The 20,866-nt window shown below is 36.3% G+C and overlaps 1 protein-coding gene across 1 annotated transcript in view; it reads right to left on the bottom strand.

Annotated features, from left to right (window-relative positions):
- The window catches only part of USP38 (ubiquitin specific peptidase 38), a 37,645-nt gene that overhangs the window by 12,799 nt on the left and 3,980 nt on the right, over window positions 1-20,866 (bottom strand). Inside the window, exons 3-6 of the mRNA XM_007999873.3 lie at window positions 13,919-14,048; window positions 11,834-11,935; window positions 6,236-6,394; window positions 3,272-3,465 (exon numbers count right to left, since the gene is read on the bottom strand). Coding sequence (XP_007998064.1) covers window positions 3,272-3,465; window positions 6,236-6,394; window positions 11,834-11,935; window positions 13,919-14,048 — 585 coding nt within the window. The remainder of the gene's footprint in view (window positions 1-3,271; window positions 3,466-6,235; window positions 6,395-11,833; window positions 11,936-13,918; window positions 14,049-20,866) is intronic.

The raw sequence follows: 20,866 nt of genomic DNA, 5'->3' as shown, positions 1-20,866 counted from the left end.
CCATTAATTTATAACATAAGTAAACAACTTAAATTCTTTCAAATCTTCATGAAATAAAAAAATATGCTGTCATTAAAACACATTATAAAGTTAAAGTCATTCAGAGTACAGCAAGGGAAAAGGATAAACTACTTAAAAAAAAAAAAGTAAAGGGACAACTGGGTATCCATCTGGTAAAAAATGAAGTTATTTAAGATTATACACCATCACAGATACCACAAGACTAATGAGCTAGATATAAAATACAAAACTACTGAAGTACTTAAAATAAAGAAAGAAGAAATTTAGAGGATAAAGGCCTTCAAAAGTCCAGATGCTATAAATGAAAAGTAGAAGACTGGGATACATAAAATAAAAAAATTATAAATAAAACACCCCACAAATTTGAATTGTGACTGGAAAAAAGCATGTAGCAAAGGATGATCATCCAGAGTATATATAAATCAACATGAAAACAAAAAAGACCCAACAAAAAGATGTACAAAGAAAAGAACAGGTTATTTGGAAGAGAAACACAAATGAATGAAGAAAAATAAGAGAGGGAAAAAACTCTATAATTAGCAGCGATATGCAAATTAAATTTTTTTAAAATTATTCATATTGGCATTTTTATTCATATTGGCAAAAAATTAAAAAGGCTGATTTGCTGCTAAAGGTACAGGGTCTAGGTACAATCTTATATTAGTAGCATAGTTCAAAATGCTACAGCTTTTCTGGGGAGCAATTTGAAAGATATTCAAAGGATATTCAAAGATATGGAGGATATTCAAAGAAAAATCCTCTACATCTGTATAAGGGCAGAGAGATGTTAATTATAAGCAAAACAACCTACTATTCATCAATAGGAGCATTATTAAAGGATTATTTATTAAATACTCGTTTAATTTAATGAGTATTTAATAAATAAATGATGGCATACATATTTACTGGGAATGACACGGATCTGTATTGCCCCAACATGGGAGTATTTCAAATACAAATTATTAAATGATAAAAGCAAGTGGCTGGAAAAGAATACATAAATAGGATTCTCTGCAAATTTTCTTTAAAAAAATGCATTTGCTTTCATATTAAATACAAACATGCAACTGTACCAAAAAAGGTCTGGAACAATGTAAACTGTTAACAAAATTACTTTTGGAAATGGGAATATCTGCTTTTTATTCTATATAAAATTTAATTATTTTTAAACTATGAAGAAGAATTCATATATTACTTAAGAAATAAAATGTGCTGTCTTCCTATTCAGAGATAATATTATTGGCCACTGTTCAGCAAAAGATAACCTTTTATTTGCTCTTGCTGTTGCAACTGCTTTGGTTTTCTGTTTTCTCTGTCATCTATAAAAGGAGATGTCTGGACTAGATTACCTCTGATGGTAAGACGGGGATTCTTTTAGTCTTATGCCTAGTATCACTTGTGTCTAATGATATATCTATTTTCTAAAAAAAAAAAAAAAAAAAAAATTCTCACAATTCCATAACAAACCAAAAAATTAAATGCTAAACGAAACCAAAAACACCGGAGTGCTGGTATTATAATCTGGGGCCCAACAATAAAATAAAGCGAATTCTACATTTCTTTCTTTCTTTTTTCGTGAGATGGAGTCTTGCTCTGTCACCCAGGCTGGAGGGCAGTGGTGCGATCTTGGCTCACTGCAACCTCTTCCTCCCGAGTTCAGGTGATTCTCCTGCCTCAGCCTCCTGAGTAGTTGGGATTACAGGCACGTGCCACCATGCCCGGCTAATTTTTGTATTTTCAGTAGAGACAGGGTTTCACCATGTTGGTCAGGCTGGTCTCGAACTCCTGATCTCGTGATCCACCCGCCTCACTCTCCCAAAGTGCTGGGATTACAGGTGCAAGCCACCGCGCCTGGCCAAATTCGACATTTGATAGTTTAAGATTCCTCTGGGCAGGTGTAACAACTTGGAAAAGCTTAGAACTCAATTTGTAAACCTCTTTGGGCAAGTTCTGTGAATACTTTATTGGTATTCAGGAGAAAAATTCAGTCATGTTTTTGTCTTCAGGAAGAGTTTATTATTATTTTGTACCTTTGCAGATAGCATTCACATAACTAACAACTTCTGATTTCCTATTTGCTTAGGTGCAAAAGAAAATGGATTTGAAAGAAAATTCTTAAGAGGGGGGAAAGAAACATGTCTGTTTATACAGGTGTTCAGCAATTATTGCCCTAGGGTAGAGCAGAACTTAAACTTCTTAAACAGCAACAAAGTTGTTGATCTGACAACAAAATACCAACAGGCAGATAAAATTATATATGACTTCCCTCAAAACACATACAGGTTAAAAAAATTTTAGTCTCACAGGATAATAACAGTGAAGTACTCTAGCACACTTTAACTCTTTGGAATAGGTGCAATCAATCCTTCTTTTACACTGTTAAAAATCATCAGAGTAGCTGGGCGCGGTGGCTCATGCCTGTAATCCCAGCACTTTAGGAGGCCGAGGCAGGTAGATCACGAGGTCAGGAGATCCAGACCATCCTGGCTAACACGGTGAAACCCCGTCACTACTAAAAATACAAAAAATTAGCTGGGCATGGTGGCAGGCACGTGTAGTCCCAGCTACTCGGGAGGCTGAGGCAGGAGAATGGTGTCAACCCAGAAGGTGGAGGTTGCAGTGAGCTGAGGTGGCGCCACTGCACTCCAGCCCAGGTGACAGTGTGAGACTCTATCTCAAAAAAAAAAAAAAAAAAAAAAAAACAACACATCGTCAGAGTAATTTCTTTAACATGACATTTAAATGCAATGAATAATAAGCAGAATTAATGTTACCTTTTCTTTTTTTGAGACTGAGTCTCAGTCTGTCACCCAGGCTGGAGTGCAATGGAACGATCTTGGCTCACTGCAACCTCTGCCTTCTGGGTTCAAGTAATTCTCCTGCCTCAGCCTCCCGAGTAGCCAGGATTACAGGCGCCCGCCACCACACCCGGCTAGTTTTTGTATTTTTAGTAGTGATGGGGTTTCGCCATGTCGGCCAGGCTGTTCTTGAACTCCTGACCTCAGGCGATCCACCTGCCTCGGCCTCCCAAAGTGCTGGGATTACAGGTGTGAACCACCACACCCAGCCTAATGTTAACATTTTCATAGTTTCTGAGCACTAATTGCAATTTCATTTCTGAATAAGGCAATAAAAGTTAACATTTATACCATTTATATGGAATAACGTGTAGACAATTCTATCATCTTACATTTCATCAGCATGCATTAACCTCTACAGTTAAAATGAAAAGATTCAAATTTAAACTTACTCTGTGGCCATAAACAAGGCTTGTATAACACTGTTCATATAACATGTATTTCCTAGGTTAATAAGACCTGTTTTCCCAGTTTCAGATTTTCCAGAAAGTCTAGACAAGCAAGACGCCAAAGAATTGGATTGAGAAGTCCAGGCACTTTGATTGAGAATTAACTTAATCTTCTCTTCACTGGGCTTAGGAAAATCCTACAGGCCATAAAGAAGAAAAACAGTTTAAAAGTAAAGTAAAAATTATTTTTGTTGTTTAATTAACAGCATTAAGATTCTTACACTGACATTTGAACTTTCTTTCCCCCCACTTAGTTTTGAAGTAACTGGTAGTACTTGGCTAGTCATCAAAATATCAAATTTAACTGTATGGCAAAAATAAATACTGTCTAATAACAGAGTTTATCAGGTTGAAAAATACTCAAAAGCTGGAAATTCAAGTCGCATTTGAACTATTTATGTTCTCTACATGCCAGCAAAATGTTTATAAAATAAAACTTTGGGGTCAGAGAATAAACTGCAGTGCTATTCAAAGGCAGTAGAATGAAGACTTAAATTTTAGCACACAGTTAAACATAAGCAAACAATTTGTTTTCAAATTTTGTAATAAAAATGTCTCCTTTTCATTAAATACTAATATTTACTCAGTATTAACCCTTAGAAATAAAATTGCAAAGTAATTAAGAAATGAGAAATGAAAGCATCTATGCACAATGACCTTTAACTTTAAGGAAAATAAAACTTAATCTCATGTTACCCATACAGAAAATTATTACAACATACGGATTTTTCTTATCAACTTGGTGAAGTATGAGATAACATTTCAAGTGTAAATTATTTCAAGCATGAACAGAGCACTGGAGAGTTAAGGGAAGTTGGTAAAATCATTAGGGCTTATCCGGACTGCTATTAGCATCTGGCACTTAGACCTTAGCAAACAAACATTTTCTTTTTTTTTTTTTTTTGAGACGGAGTCTGGCTCTGTCGCCCAGGGTGGAGTGCAGTGGCCGGATCTCAGCTCACTGCAAGCTCCGCCTCCCGGGTTTACGCCATTCTCCTGCCTCAGCCTCCCGAGTAGCTGGGACTACAGGCGCCGCCACCACGCCCGGCTAGTTTTTTGTATTTTTTAGTAGAGACGGGGTTTCACCGTGTTAGCCAGGATGGTCTCGATCTCCTGACCTCATGATCCGCCCGTCTCGGCCTCCCAAAGTGCTGGGATTACAGGCTTGAGCCACCGCGCCCGGCCGCAAATAAACATTTTCTAAAGGAGTTTCAATCTTCTAATTTTTGTTGTTGCTGTTGACAGCTAAGAGTGCTTTCTTTGGGCTTAGAGCGAGCCCCTTGTTTCTTCTGAGCGTATATGAGTTATCAGAATTTTCAACATGAAAAACTCTGATGAACTAAAGAATGGCAATCAATTAACAAGTGCAGCAACTATCATCTATGGATCCAGTGACAATGGAGAAAGAGATTAATATTACCATCAAATGCACTCCACAATGCTCCTGTACATAATTTACTTCTGAAGTGTCAAAGTGTCACACCAGCAATATATATTAATTGCTTAACAGTCTGTGTTCTGAGCTCAACCAAAATAAGTTTGATTTAGTTAATGATACAGTAAAAAGAACTGTTTTTAATCCATCTCAGATACAGAAGTAAAGATAAGACCTTTATATTGAAATTCAGATCTCAAAAAAACAAAAAACCACCAATAGGATTGATTTCTAATAATTTCTGATTAAGTTTGGCTGAGTTCAGTTCTCCAATTCTTTTGCTATACACTGATTATGCAGTAAGTTTACTGAGAGGAAAGTATGTTTATTGTGATCCAGTCTTCAACACAAACAGAAGTGCTTTTTAGGCTAGGCACAGTGGCTCATGCCTGTAATCCCAGTACTTTGGGAGGACGAGGATCACTTGAGCCTAGGAATTCAAGACCAGCCTGAGCAACACAGTGAGGCCCCTTCTCTACAAAAAATAAAAAATTAGCCTGGCGTGGTGGTATGCACCTGTAGTCCCAGCTACTTGGGAAGCTGAGGCAGGAGGGTCACTTGAGCTCAAGATGTAGAGGCTGCAGTGAGCCATGACCATGCCATTGCACTTCAGCCTGGGCAACAAAGCACAACTGTCCAAAAAAAAGAAGTGCTTTTTAGATCCATTTACATATAAAATTGAAACACAGTATAACTCCACAAATAATTCAAGTAAAGATTCTAAACATTGATGAACAGTCCACAGCAAAAATATAATTCAAAAAGAGGTCAGACGCAGTGGCTCACGCCTGTAATCCCAGCACTTTGGAAGGCCGAGGCAGGCGGATTACTTGAGGTCAGGAGTTTGAGACCAGCCTGGCCAACATGGTGAAACCCTGTCTCTACTAAAAATACAAAAATTAGCCAGGTGTAGTGGCAGGTGCCTGTAGTCCCAGCTACTCAGGAGGCTGAGGCAGAAGAATTGCTTGAATCCGGGAGGCAAAGGTTGAAGGGAGCAGAAATTGCACCACTGCACTCCAGCCTGGGTGACAGAGCGAGATTTGGTCTCAAAAAAAAGAATTAAAAAGGGGAAGAAATCAAAGTCAAATATTTTATTAAACTCCATTTCCTGTATTCTAAGACATACTCTACATATACTTTAACACTTCTAATATTGGGGTGCAAATCTGATGCACACGTTAACGTAACATTTCTTTTTAAACAAATTTCCCAAAAAGCTATTATAAATTTAAAGATATGCCTTATAATTGATGACACTGCAGAAATGAAGAAATATGGTTATTAATTTAGAATGGTGACAGCAGCCAAGAAAGCAGTTACTCCCTAAACATAAATGAAACCTGATTCTAACTGCATTTTTCAAACAAAAAGCACATTACCATAAAATCGTAAATTGAGTAGCTGGTTATAAGAATGTTTCACCTTACTAATATAACACAACTCCACAAATATTGGTACAACTATCATCATACCTTTATTGCTTCCAGAATAGGTTCATAGAGATCTGGAAATCCAGAATAATGATACATCATACAGTGTATCAATTCTGTTAATTGTACTAAGAAGGCTGTACTGGAAGGCAGACCATCATTTTTGAAAGAATGAACCAAATTAACCACATGAGGAACAATCTGAAGAGAAAAAAAGGATAAACAGTGTTGACTTTATACAAATTGGTAACACATTCTCGAGCCTAGAAACAGAATACAAACAATATATGATCAGCAAATACTTTTCTGTATGTTCAGTCACAGAGTTTTTTTTTATTAAGTTAAACATTTCTAAAATATCAAGGTAAATCTAGTTTTCGAAGTCACATATGACTGTAATCCCATATATGACCCCTCTCCTCATCCTTACACACCATCTAAAACATAAACTAAGGCATAAAATAGGAATCTTAGTCATTGCTGCCATTCTGAAAAACGCTGTAGGTTGAAATTGTTAGGGTTATTATATTTATCAGATCATTCAATGGCAATAAACGTTTGAAAAACAATTCTAGAATTAGCTAAAGAGCTCCATCTAGTGTGAATTTAAACTTTTTTACTTGAAAGAATTAAAAGTACACTGCACATTAAAGTCTACTTCAAGAAAATCTTTACATGTGTAACTAACATTGCAGCTCAGGTAATAAGATTACTTTTAGATAAGCACAGAGACCATGCCTTACGTTACAGTGGCTATTCTTACTAACAAATCCCATTTCCCACCCTCCAAAAGATGAGATGGTTCTAAAAATAAAGGGCATCAGAAACTTCTGTTAGTTTTAAAGAACTGGGGCTAAAAATAAAAGTGAAATCTACAATGATCATTGCTCATAAACATATAGAATATTGTTAATATTGATCATTAGCACAACCATCTTCTTTCATTGTAAAATTAAACTAAAAAGTCAATCAATCCAGAGCCAATCATATCTTTAGGAGGTTATTAAAATGAAACAACTTCTATTTTACAGACATGGCTCTTTCCATTAGCCTGATACTATATTTTTTCAATTAATTTTTAATTATAATCTGATACTACATATGTACACTTCTTATGGTAAAAGGTATTTTCTGTTCTATTTCTAGAACATTTTTGGGGTTGCTAACTCATGGTAAAAAACAAAGTTATAACTCTATTAGGGTCATACCATCAAACAGAAATAACAGCAATTATAGTAATAATTCATCAATTCCTTTTCCTTCCCACAAAAGAACAATCATAGTCTTACAACACAGTGCTATTTCCATTCTGCTCTGTCTTGCTTTACATTTGTGCTTAAATCACACTGTAGCTTTTGCACTACCTTCTTTTATCTCACCTCCATCACAGGCATTGATGTGACCATAAAACTACCAGTTCCTAGTGAGTTCATTCTATTGCTATCACCTTTACATTTCTAAGCAAATATGAATTACACTTCTGTCGCATAAAGCCATATTTATCAGATATTCTCTTGCTAAAAGTCAGAAATCTAAATTATTTTGTTTTCTCAAAGGTGAAGGAAGACAGAAGAGGCAAAAATTTTAGAAGTGATTATTAAATTTATAATTTCAAATCTGTCAAATTAGATTAGGTCTTTGTAATCAGGTTATATGGTTGTCTATTAGCATATCCTAAATGGTCAACACTATCACGACATGGAAATAAGACTTGGTCTTTCACAGTTATACAAATAAACTTCCAAGCAGGCTATTATCTTCTAAATGTGTGAAAGTTGATTTTTTTGAATAAGTGAAACTAAATGTTTTTTTGACATTATTATAATACTAAAGTTTTTGAGGAAATGTTTAAAACTTATTTAATTAGAAGTTTTGATTTTTTTTCTTTCTCCATTATTACTATCTGCCATAGTATCTGTTTAAAATAAATTTATTCCACTGGGTAAAATGCGTGAGAAAAGCAACCTGACCCATAACACCACATATTCTAACATCAACCTTGGTTTGCCCTAAGATATTCTCAATGTATAATGAACTATGATGCTCATTCCAGATTATTGCTCATACTTAGCAACTCCTAAGCCCAAGTTCTTTACTGAGTTATTTGGAGTTACAGGTGATCTAACTGCCACATTACCCACTACGAGATTAAGGAATGTCCTCAATGTGGGCAATAAACATTAGAATGAATGATAAAGTTATGTCAGAGAATCTCCTTCCTAGAAATTTGGAAAACATCTTGAGTTGATTTTTGTATATGGTGTAAGGAAGGGGTCCAGCTTCAATCTTCTTCATATGGCTAGCCAGTTGTCAAAGCACCATTTATTGAAGAGGAAGCCTTTTCCCCACTGCTTGTGTTGACAGCTTTGTCAAGATCAGATGGTCATAGGTGTGCAGCCTTGTCTGTGGAGTCTCTCTTGTGTTCCATTAGTCTATATGCCTGTTTTTGTACCAGTACCATGCTGTTTTAATATACTACTGTAGCCCTGTAGTATAATTTGAAGCTGGGTAATGTGATGGCTCCAGCTTTGTTCTTTTTGCTTAGGATTGCTGTGGCTATTCAGGTTCTTCTTTGGTTCCATATGACTTTAAAATAGTGTTTTTTTGGTTCTGTGAAGAATGTCGTTGGTAGTTTGATAGAAAGAGCACTGCATCTATAAATTGCTTTGGGCAGTACGGCCATTTTAATGATATTGGTTCTTCCTATCCATAAGCATGGGATGTTTTTCCATTTGTTTGTGTCTTCTTGATTTCTTTGAGCACTGTTTTGTATTTCTCATTGTAGAGATCTTTAACCTCCCTGCTTAGTTGTATTTCTAGGTATTTTATTCTTTTTGTGGCAGTTGTAAATGGTATTGCCTTCCTAATTTGGCTCTTAGCTTGGCTGCTGTTGGTGTATAGGAATGCTAGTGATTTTTGTACATTAACTTTGTATCCTAAGACTTTGCTGAAGTTGTTTATCAGCTGAAGGAGCTTTTGGGCTGAGACTATGGGGTTTTCTAGATACAGAAACATATCATCTACAAATAGTTTCACTTCTTCTCTTCCTATATGGATGTCCCGTATTGCTTTCTCTTGCCTGACTGCTCTGGCTAGGACTTCCAGTACTATATCGATTAGGAGTGATGAGAGAGGGCATCCTTGTCTTGTGCTGGTTTTCAAGGGGAATGCTTCCAGCTTTTGCCCATTGAGTATAATGTTGGTTGTGGGTTTGTTATAGATGCCTCTTATTATTTTTAGACATGTTCCTCTAATACCTGGTTTATTGAGAGTATTTAACATGAAGGCAGGTTGAATTTATTGAAAGCTTTTTCTGCATCCATTGATATAACCATGTGGTTTTTGTCTTTGTTTATGTGATTGATTTGTGTATGCTGAACCAACCTTGTATCCTAGAGATGAAGCCTACTTGATCATGATAGATTAGCTTTTTTGAAGTGCTGCTGGATTTGGTTTGCAAGTTGAGGATTTTTGTATCGATGTTTGTTACATCAAGGATAAGACTTAAATGTAAAACCCCAAACTATAAAAACCCTGGAAAACAACCTAGGCAAAACCATGCTGGACATAGGAATGGGCAAAGATTGCATGACAAAGACCCCAAAAGCAATTGCAACAAAAGTGAAAACTGACAAACGGGATCTAATTAAACTTAAGAGCTTCTGCACAGCAAAAGAAACTATCAACAGAGTGAACAGACAACCTATGGAATGGGAGAAAATACTTATAAACTATGCATCTGACAAAGGTCTAATATCCAGCATCTATAAGGAACTTAAACAAATTTACAAGAGAAAAACCCAATTAAAAAGTGGGCAAAGGACATGAACAGACGCTTTTCAAAATAAGACATATATGCAGCCAACAAGCTTAAGAAAAAAAGCTCAATATTACTGATCAGCAAAGAAATGCAAATCAAAACCACAATGAGCTACCATCTTCCTACCAGTCAGAATGGCTATCATTAAAAAGTCAAGGTTCAAAAAAAAGGGGAACACTTATATACTTGGTGGGAGTATAAATTCGTTCAACCATTATGGAAAGTACTATGGTGATTCTTCAAAGAGCTAAAAGCAGAACTAGCATTTGACCCAGCATTCCTATTACGGGGTATATGCCGAGAGGAATATAAATCATTCTACCATAAAGATACATGCACGTGAATTCACTGTAGCATTATTCACAATAGTAAAGACATGGAATCAATCTAAATGTCCACCAGTGACAGACTGGATAAAGAAAATGTGGTACATATACACCATGGAATGCTATGGAGCCATAATAATGAGATCATGTCTTCTGCGGGTGAAGGTGGAGGCTATTATCCTTAGCAAACTAACCCAGGAACAGAAAACCAAATACCCCATGTTTTCACTTGTAAGTGGGAACAAAATGGTGAGAACTCATGAACACAAAAAAGGGGACAATAGACATTGAGGTCTACTTGAGCGGGGAGAGTGGGAGGAGATAGAGGAGCAGAAAAGATAACTATTGGGTACTTGGTTTAATAACTAGCTAATGGAATAATCTGTAAAACAAACCCATGTGACACGAGTTTACCTATGTAACAAACTTTCACATGTTTCCTTGAATCTAAAAGTTAAAAAAAATGTGGAAAACAAAGCCTTTTCTCAAATGTCTTACACATGATTGTGCCTGAAGACAAGGACAAATAATTGATGTTTTTTTCTTGGAAGACTTTGCTAGTACACCCGCTATCTTAGTTCGAGTTTTGTTTTCTATTATATATAAGGTTATTGCTTGATGATTAAACTCACCAAAATTAGGGCAATTAACTGCAGAAATCACTCATCCTAAGTGGTAATGTGTAATGTAATTACGTGCTAGTAAGGTTTACTTACTAAAAAGCCTGTGGACTTTCCTTCAGTGGAAATGAGACATTGAGCAACCTATGTGAATATATTCTAGATAAATAAAAACAACTGGAATTCTGAACTTCATTAGTCTCCTCTGACGTTTGTTATGGTGAATCAGTATTCCTAAGATTTTTCCATTGTGGGTTTATTGACAATGAGTTTCTAGTCCTATAAAACAGGATTAGACTTTGGAAGAATTAAGTAACCACACAAAGGCACTGTTTTCCTATGATGCCCTAGGGTGGTAAATGGACAGTTGACCAAAATTACAATTTGTCATTTCTCATCTGCAGTAACTGATAATCAAATAATTGAAATCAAATAAAAGCCAATGATTCAGCTGGCTTAAAGTGGCAGGATTCTAGATGTATTTTAAAGGTCAGTCAACAGGATTTGTAGGATGTAGGCTGAGAGTGAATGAAAAGCTTGCAAAGACTTGTGTGTTTTCATACTTTCAAAATTCTAAAGCAGTGCTTTTCAATCATTTTAATCCTTCCCTACTGTTCATTTGTGCAACAGACATCCATCAGTGACATCTTCCATGTGAACAGTTGTTGCAAGTGGAGTAGTTTGAATAAGACATGAAAATGTATTCTTAGAGGGAAATCTCACAATCTCAGTTTTCTAGGAAATCATAAAGCTACATGAAAACAGATTTGGGACTAACTTGCAATATTTTTACTACATAAAAGTGTGACTCAATATTAAACTAAATTTTCAAAATGAGGCTTTTTCAAAGTAGAAAGCTTATGTCACAACTTACCAAATGGAACGCCTCTGGAGAATGCTGAAAGCTAAGCAGCATGTGAGAAAGAACTGCAAGAGCACCAGGTCTCACAAGAGGAAACCAAAGTCGATTAAAAACCTTCAAAATAAGACAAGACACCACCTTAAGAATTTGTAGGAAAATCATTAATCCAACAGTGGTTATTTTCTTAGAGCTACAAATTACTTATATGAATGCCCCCTTCCTGGAAAGTTCTAACAAAACTTATGTAATTAAACTTTGGGAGAAGGATGAAGTGAGGAAATAACAACATGACAGAGATCAAGGGTAATGTAACTGGCCTAACCCAATTGTTAAAACTCCTCAACGAAATAAAAATTTGTCAAATTATGTTTACAAGGCGATAGCTCCTGAGTCCACCATTCATTCAATTCACTCAACAAATATTTGTTAAGCACATACTATTACTTGTCCTAGTTCTAGGAACTAGTGCTACAACAGTGGATCGAAATAAAAAAAAGATCTCTATCATACAGGGTTTACCATCTAGAGGGTAGGTAGAAACAATAAAAAGTAACACATGGTGGTACGTGTTATTAAGAAATTTAAAGCAGGATATGATGAATAGAGAACGTTGTGTAGCAAACAAATCTGCTGTTTTACATAGTGTTCAATAAATGCCTCATGAAAGAAGTGATATCCAATTATAAAACTGAAGGAAGTGAATAAGCCTTGCAAATACCTGGGATAAGAGCATTATAGGCAGGGCAAACAGCATTGCAAAGGCCTTGAGGCCTTCAGGCTGGTGTGCTACAGATGAAGAAAAAAGGGCAGTGTAAGTGAAGCAAGAGACCGAGGCAATAACAGTGGGAGATGGGACTAGAGAAAAAGTGGACCAGAATACATAGGACCTTGTGTGATAAGTACGGGGGGCCAAGAACAGGAGCACAAAGGCTGCTGCAATCTTATAGCAAGGGATGATGATGTAGGATCAGGGTGGTAGGATTCTGTCTGGATATATTCTAAAAGTGGTGTCAGTAGAATTTGTAGGATATGGGCTGAGAGAGAATAAAAAAAAAGGTAAGAATAGCTTCAAGGTTTTTGGCTTGAGCAAGTGAAAGGACAGAGGAGCCTCTAGGTCTGGGAGGGAAAAATCGGGAGTAAAATTGTACATAAAGTGAATCTGACATTCATGTAAAGACAGATGGATACATGAATATGGCGTTCAAGGGAGAAAAATGGACAAAAAATATATATCTGGCAGTCATCAAATTAGAGATGTTATTTAAAGCCATAGAACACCTATGCTGTGAGTATGCACTGGGAAGAAAATGGACCAAAGACTGAACTGTAAGGCATTCTAAAAGTTAGAGTAAGTACAGGAGACTGATATGCCTGTGAAGGAGGACAAAAATCAGGAGAGTATAATGTCCTGGAAAAAAGAGGGAGTGATTGTGTCAAATATTGCTTACAGGTCAAATGAGAAGACGCCTGAGAAATGACTTGTGAGTTTAGCAACACTGGAAAGCACTGGTGTCAAAGGTAATTTTGGTAGAGTAATGGTGGTAAAAGCTTGATTAGGTGGACCCAAGAGATAATAGAAAGAATGTTTTTGTATTGGATATTTGAAAATGAAAAAATTATTTTAATTACTTATACTTTTTTTTTTTTGAGACAGAGTCTTGCTCTGTCGTCCAGGCTGGAGTGCAGTGGTGCTATCTTGGCTCACTACAACCTCTGCCTCTCAGGTTCAAGTGATTCTCGTGCCTCAGCCTCCTGAGCAGCTGGGACTACAGGCACGAACCATCATGCCCAGCTAATTTTTGTATTTTTACTAGAGACGGAGTTTTGCCATGTTGGCCAGGCTGGTCTTAAACTCCTGGCCTGAAGTGATCTGCCCGCCTTGTGCTGGGATTACAGGGGTCAGCAACCACGCCCAGCGTAATTACTTATATTTAAATGACATTTAAAACAATTTCTAAAGCCTATTCAAAACTGTTACTCCAAACAAACCAACAATAACATACTCAAAATTAGATGCTTTCAAGGATACCACCCAAAGATAAAAATATTGATTTTACGAGTCTATATATTCTAATAGATTTCCACACTCCCACTTACCAGTTCTATTTTCAGCAAAGTAACATCTATCAAAATGGTAAACTTCTGGACAGCTGCCAGTCCTTTCAGGAGTGCAATTACCCATGTATCCACATGCTGAGCCAATGGCCAGGATAGCCAGTCAATCATTCTGAAATTGAAGGAAAACGAAACAATCATTATTGAAAATATTTTCATTTAGTTAGAGATAACAAGAGTTACAGTAGATAACCACTCACTTTGTTAATAAACATTTACTGAATTTGCTGGGGAAAAGCACTGACCAAGATGTAGAAGTGAATGTAACAGGTGCTTGTTCTCATGGAGTTTCCAATCTTGTAAACTGATAGTTTCTCCTATTCAACATATTTCCATAAAAATAATTTCCGATAAATTATTTTGCATAAATGCAAAACTTAAAATTTATGCTATATAGTGGCACAGGTTAGGTATTCCTTATCTGAAATGTTTGGAACCAGAAGTGCTTTGGATTTTCAATTATTTGCATTATATATTTACTGGTTGGGCATTTCAAATCCAAAAATTTGAAATCTGAAATGTCCCAATGAACATTTCCTTTGAGCATCATGTCAGCACTCAAAAAGTACTGGATTTTCAAACATTTCAAATTTGGGATGCTCAACCTGCATCAAGAATTTATTAGGCAAATTTACTCTAAAAAGAGCAGCCAAAATGTAATCTGAACTAAGATATATGAATATGAACCAAGATTCCTTCTTCCTGGTGAGTATAGTCTAATACGAAATGTACTGTTTAAAAAGCCTATATTTTGAATTGTGAAAGAGGTATCTTTATCTTTTTCAAAATCCTACTATACAAAGACAACAAAAAGAAACTTCAAATATATAGAAGAGCACTAAGTCTGTAAATATTGTAAAGGCCTCATTTTGCACTAATGGTGCTTTTCTTGAATACCAACCCAATTTAGTGGAAAAAAAAGAAAGTAATATGGGATCTAACAGAGACACTCCCTAAAGTTAGAGCTCTACCACAATGAAGATTGATACAACTCTTTCAGAAAGCAACCGAAGGATGGGCACGGTGGCTCACGCCTGTAATCTCAGCACTCTGGGAGGCCAAGGTGGCTGGATCACCTGAGGTCAGAAGTTCAAGACCAGCCTGGCCAACATGGTGAAATTCCATCTCTACTAAAAATACAAAATTTAGCCAGGCATGGCGGCACATGCCTATAATCCCAGCAACTCGGGAGGCTGAGGCAGGAGAATGGCTTGAACCCGGGAGGCGGAGGTTGCAGTGAGCCGAGATCATGCCATTGCACTCCAGCCTGGACAACAGAGCGAGACTCCGTCTCCAAAAAAAAAGAAAGCAACTGAAGCAAATGTTCATATAATTTGACCTAGTAGTCCTATTTTTGGGATTATATACTAAGAAAATAGAAGGGGGAAAAATGAGTTTTTGAAGCCAAAGTGACTGGTTTAAAAATCTCAATTTGCCATTTATTAGCTAGGGGACCCTAAATACCTACATAGGTTATTTAACCTCTCTGTGTCTGTTTCCTCACCTGTAAATTATACATAAACATGTTTATTTTACAGCACTGTTGTGAAGATTAAATGAATTAATCTACAATACTGGAAATACTGTGAATGCCCCTTTTCCACCAAATGTTAATACACGTGGCAATAAGTAAATACCTTGATTGTACAAAATGCAAATATAAATACTAAGGACATAAATACATTACTAAAATAACAACTACTATGTTAAAAAGACTAACATCGTTTTTCTTTTTGAGACACAGTCTCACTCTGTTACCCAGACTGGAGTGCAGCAGCATTAATTCGGCTCACTGCAAAGTTCGTCTCCTAGGCTCAAGCGACCCTCTCTCCTCAGCCGTCTGAGTAGCTAGGACTACACAGGTGTGCATCAGCACAACTGGCTAATTTTTGTATTTTCTCAGCTGGGGTTTTGCCAAGGGGTTGCCTGAGCTGGTCTTGAAATCCTGGCCTCAAGTGATTTGCCCACCTCAGCCTCCTAAAGTGTTAGGATTACAGGCGTGAGCCACTGCGCCTGGCCGAAGGACTGACATCTTCACTGATACGGTTATTTTCACAACAATTGTGTTATATAACTATCTGCATTAACGCTGGAATGTTATTTTTATTAAGGTTTTTGCTTTTAAGATTAAAATGTCCATTCGGATATTAAGAGTGGTCCCAGTCCAAATGCAGGTTAACTACAAGTTATGTGTATGTTCCCTCTATTCTCTACACAAATTCTATTTCTTTTCTTGTTTTTCTGGCCTTTCCAGCAATGACGGTTACAAGTCACTAACGTAGTCCTTGACAGCTATTCCGAATCTTCAAATTATTGTTGGAGTGATTCTCATAAAATTTTGTGGCCATTCTACTTATACAGAGTAGCAAAGCAGAGACACACTTGCATTTGTGTACAGAGGACATTCACTGTAGCACTGTTTATGGTATAGAAAAACTGCAAACAACCTAAATGATTGTCAATAAGGAAATGGTTAAAGATACTATGGTACTGATACTATGGAACACCATATAGAGCTTGAAATAATAAGATAGATGTACATGAATCTATCCATAAGGAATCTAAAATAGAAAGAGCTGAGAAATTGTTGAATTAAGATGGAAAAAACATACCAGTGCAGTTTTTTTAAAAAACAATTTTAGTTTAAAAGAAAATCATGTGAATACATATATGTAAATATGGACATAAAAAAGATGTAATCTAGAGGCAGGGTACGTGTGAGTACACCTTGGCTCTGTGGATTCTTTGCATCATGGGAAGTCACACTGTCAGAGAAGAACCAGACAGGGCTCACCAGAATACAGGTCTCAAGGCCAGAACTCCCTTTGGCTCAGTCTAAAGAGAGTACTGAGAGAGGGTGAGAGCACAGAGAGTAGAAAATTCCACTTGGCCGTGGCTTTTCATTATCCTTCATTACTCAGCCAGACTTTTTCTCATCCTTTCCATTTCTGCCTTTACATCTCAAAAGCTTCCATTCTTTACCTTATTTCATGTATGCCAATCTCTGGACCACCTATAAATAAACTTCGTATCAGATGTTACACAGATCAGAAGCTGCTGTGGTCTGAATGTTTGTGTCCCTCCAAAATTCATATGTTAAAATCTAATCCCCAATGTGTTGGTATTAAGAGGTGGGGCCTTTGTCAGGTGACTAGTGACTGGGATTAGAGGCTGAAGAGGGCACCCCTGCTCTTTCTGCCACGTGAGGACACACAGAAAGCTCCATCTAAAGGAAAAGGCCCTCACCACACACCAAATCTGCTTGACCAATTTAATGAAAAAAGAAAAAACAAAAAAGTAATATGGGATCTGATAGAGACACTACCTAAAGTTAGATCTCTACCACAATGAAGATTGGTACAACTCTTTCAGAAAGCAACTGAAGGCTGGGCGCCGTGGCTCACGCGTATAATCTCAGCACTCTGGAAGGCCAAGGCGGCTGGATCACCTGAGGTCAGAAGTTCAAGACTAGCCTGGCCCACATGGTGAAACCCCATCTCTACTAAAAATACAAAAATTAGCCAGGCATGGTGACCTTGGATTTCCCAGCCTCCAGAACTGTGGGAAATAAATTTCTATTGTTCATAAATAACCCAATCTAAGGTATTTTTTTACAGTAGCCCAAACAGACTAAGTCAGAAAGCATTCATGAAATAAAGATTTGTGTATTATATAGCAGGTACTGTGTTTGGTGCTGAGAATATAACAATAAGGTATGGTTTCTGTCCTTAAAAAGGGAAGAAAAGTTAGGAAATTTGTCAACAAGCACACAATTATCAAATAATAGTACTGGCATTTAAACTAAGCTCTGCCAGGACAGAATGCCATGTTTTTCTGCCACACTTTAATTATATTCCAGTTCTGTTTCAATTTGATTGGACTTGCACATGTTCGTTTCTTCTCCGGTACAGGCAGGCACTGCAGGATAAACTATTTTTATGGTTAACTATAGGAATCTTATCCACCATGTATCAGTGATTGTCAATTTGAATTCTAAGGACACTTTCTTTTAACCCTGGTATACTGATTTAATATCTTACTATTTAAATAACATTTAATTATATACTTGTTATTTATGTACTCCACGACTTGTCTCCTCCATTAGATTGTGAGCTTGACAGCAGTAATCTCTCATGTATCTTTGGATTCTCAGCACTGAATGCCTGGCACTGAGTAGGAACTCAAATTTATTAACTAAATGAAAGCATTTCTTTATATAGCTAAAGAAATATACATGCAACTTTAAAACCGTAACAGTAAAACTGGCAAAATTATGAAAGACATCATAATTGTCTTGGTTTAATTGTAATTTATGGAGAATAACACCAATTTCCACTTTTACATGGCAGCTTACGGGCTATAGGCAGCCTTCCCTTTTATTTGTCCCAATGTTTTAAACATTGGGAAATTTCACATAGAAAACTGGATTTCAGGCTTCTTTTGAAAAATCAGATCAAATAAGACTGGATTCCAATTTCCTTGTATCAACAGACAAGTGGAGTTCATGATCAGTTTTCTCTTTTAGAAGGTACTTATGTATCCCATTTCCTATCATTTAACTTATACTTGGCCTATTTCATATTTTAATGTTACCTGTTTGGTACTGGTATGGTATCTAGATTTACATTTGCATTTCTATGGATTATAGAAAATGACTGTAAACATGATCACTGCTGTGTTTGGGAAAGTATAGTGCACGGGGAGGTATAAAGTGGGAGGAGGATGGTAAAAACAAATATCACTATCCCTTTCAGTTACATTTTCTCTATAAGAGTAATTACTTCAGGTAGATTATGGGTAAATAGGATCACACAGGCTATACTGGAAATGTAATACAAAAACTGGGTACAACTCCCCATAGAAACAAATAGGTAAAAATTAATTTCCAAATATATCTTGAAAAAAAATTCCTAAATTGGGTACTACAACTGTTTTTGAAGAGGCTTGAAAATTAAGAGGACTGAATGCCAAGAAGTGGAATATGAATTCAACTTAGTAGGCAGTGGAAGTCACTACAATGTCTTGATTGAAAGAGAAAAATCAGGAGTCCAGATGATTAAGATAAGAAAAGTAAGTCACTGCTAGCAAAATGACGAACTAAAAAACTGCAACGAGGAAAGCCTGATTTCTTCAGGGTAGTGGGGATACAATAAGCATCATTTTAAGAAATGTCCTAAAGAAATAATCCAATGGACTTATTATGTTAATCAAAGGGAATGGAAGAAAGGATGGAGTTGAAAATTGCTTATAGGTTTGTGACCAGATATCTAGAATTAGTGTCAATTTAAGTAAAAAAAGAGAAAAAAAAAAACACCAATATCAGGCCATGAAGTAAGTTCTGCCTCTAAGAGAGTGGCCCTACATGAGAAACCTGACTACCCTGGTTTGTGTCTTCATGGGTGACTATCTCATAACCGGGAGCCAGATTTAAGTTCAAATACCGGATTCACTGTTTATTACCTGAATGAGCTTGGGTAAACAATTTAACCTCTCAGTTTCCTCAACTATGAGATGGGGCCAATAACAGTACCTATTTCAAAAGACTGTGGTGAGTATTAAATAGTTTATGTCATGTAAAGAAAATCTGCTACTATTACCCTATGCAATGAAAGTGATGGACCAACTAATTTCTAATTTCACTTCCAGCTGTAAAATCTATAATTCTCTGCATCTGTTTTACTAGGAGGAAATACAAGTTATAATACATTCATCCCAAAGGGAAAGACACTTTAGTGCTGTTACAGTCACACTGACAAAAGTGTGCTGCTGCTAAATAGGGCACAGAAGGGGTTACATTATGAAGAGATGAATAAGGTAAGAGTTTCTTAAGAGTAAATGAACAACGAGAACTTTACATAAAGACTTGGAAGTCAGCCACATAAAGATCAGAACTGATAGTGATGATAATAATGGGAAGGAAGAAAATAAAAAGAATAGATACAGAAAGAAATTCCTAACAGTATGGTGTCAGATAAGAATTTCAAGAACAATGAATACAAAGATATCAAGGAGATGAGAATAAAAATACAGATTATCAAACACAGCAAGGGGGATCATCATAAATTAAAAGCAATGGGGGTAGAGGTCACACAACAGGAAAAACATTTACATAAGAGTTTTCTCATACATACAAAGCACTTTCACAAATTTCTGAAAGTCAAAGAGGAAATGAACACTATGAAACTGGAAGTAAAAGTTACAGATAAATTGATTCAATTATGTTTAAGAGCACAAGAAGAAAGGAGAAATGCTAGAAGAGGAAGACCTTTTTAAACAATGAAGTGAAAAGGGGGATAAGGTGGAGAAAATCAAAGTCCCTAGAGTTGGTGTTATAGAGAGTGAAGTTAGTACAAATGCAGCTGAGAACTCAATATGAATACCTCAGTCTATATGTTACCTTATAATTATAATTTTATAACAGAAGCACAGAAACCCTTTTGTCCAAATCCTTATATTGTATTTAAATGTGCTTAATACACACACACACACAAGAAAAGAATTAAAAAACAAAAACAGTCAGGTATTAAATAAGAACAGGAAGACACAAAAAACTCAATTAGAAAAAAATAGTCATTGAAATAAAGAAACTCAGTAAGTAAGCTCTACAGATGAGCACCTTTGAAGAGAAAATTAGTGAACTATAAAACAGTATTGATATTCTTCCCCTCAGATATCCACAGGTTTGCTTCTTCACATCCTTCATGTCTTCACTTCATGGTCACCTTAGTGAAGATTTCTTCAGCCATCTTATTTAAAATTGCAAACCACTTCCCCACAATCTGTCCCCCTTCCTGTCTACTCCTACCCCTCTTTGTCTGCTTTTTTTTCAAACATGTATCACTATCTAACGTACTAAATTATTTTACTTATTATATTTAATCAAATCTAAAACAAATTCAATTTTAAGATGCATAATTAGCTTATGACCAC

This window comes from Chlorocebus sabaeus, chromosome 7 (genome assembly GCF_047675955.1).
Source record: "Chlorocebus sabaeus isolate Y175 chromosome 7, mChlSab1.0.hap1, whole genome shotgun sequence".
Lineage (NCBI taxonomy): Eukaryota > Metazoa > Chordata > Mammalia > Primates > Cercopithecidae > Chlorocebus > Chlorocebus sabaeus.
Note: the sequence above shows the minus strand (reverse complement) of the source record. Positions and strands in the feature narration are given on the sequence as shown.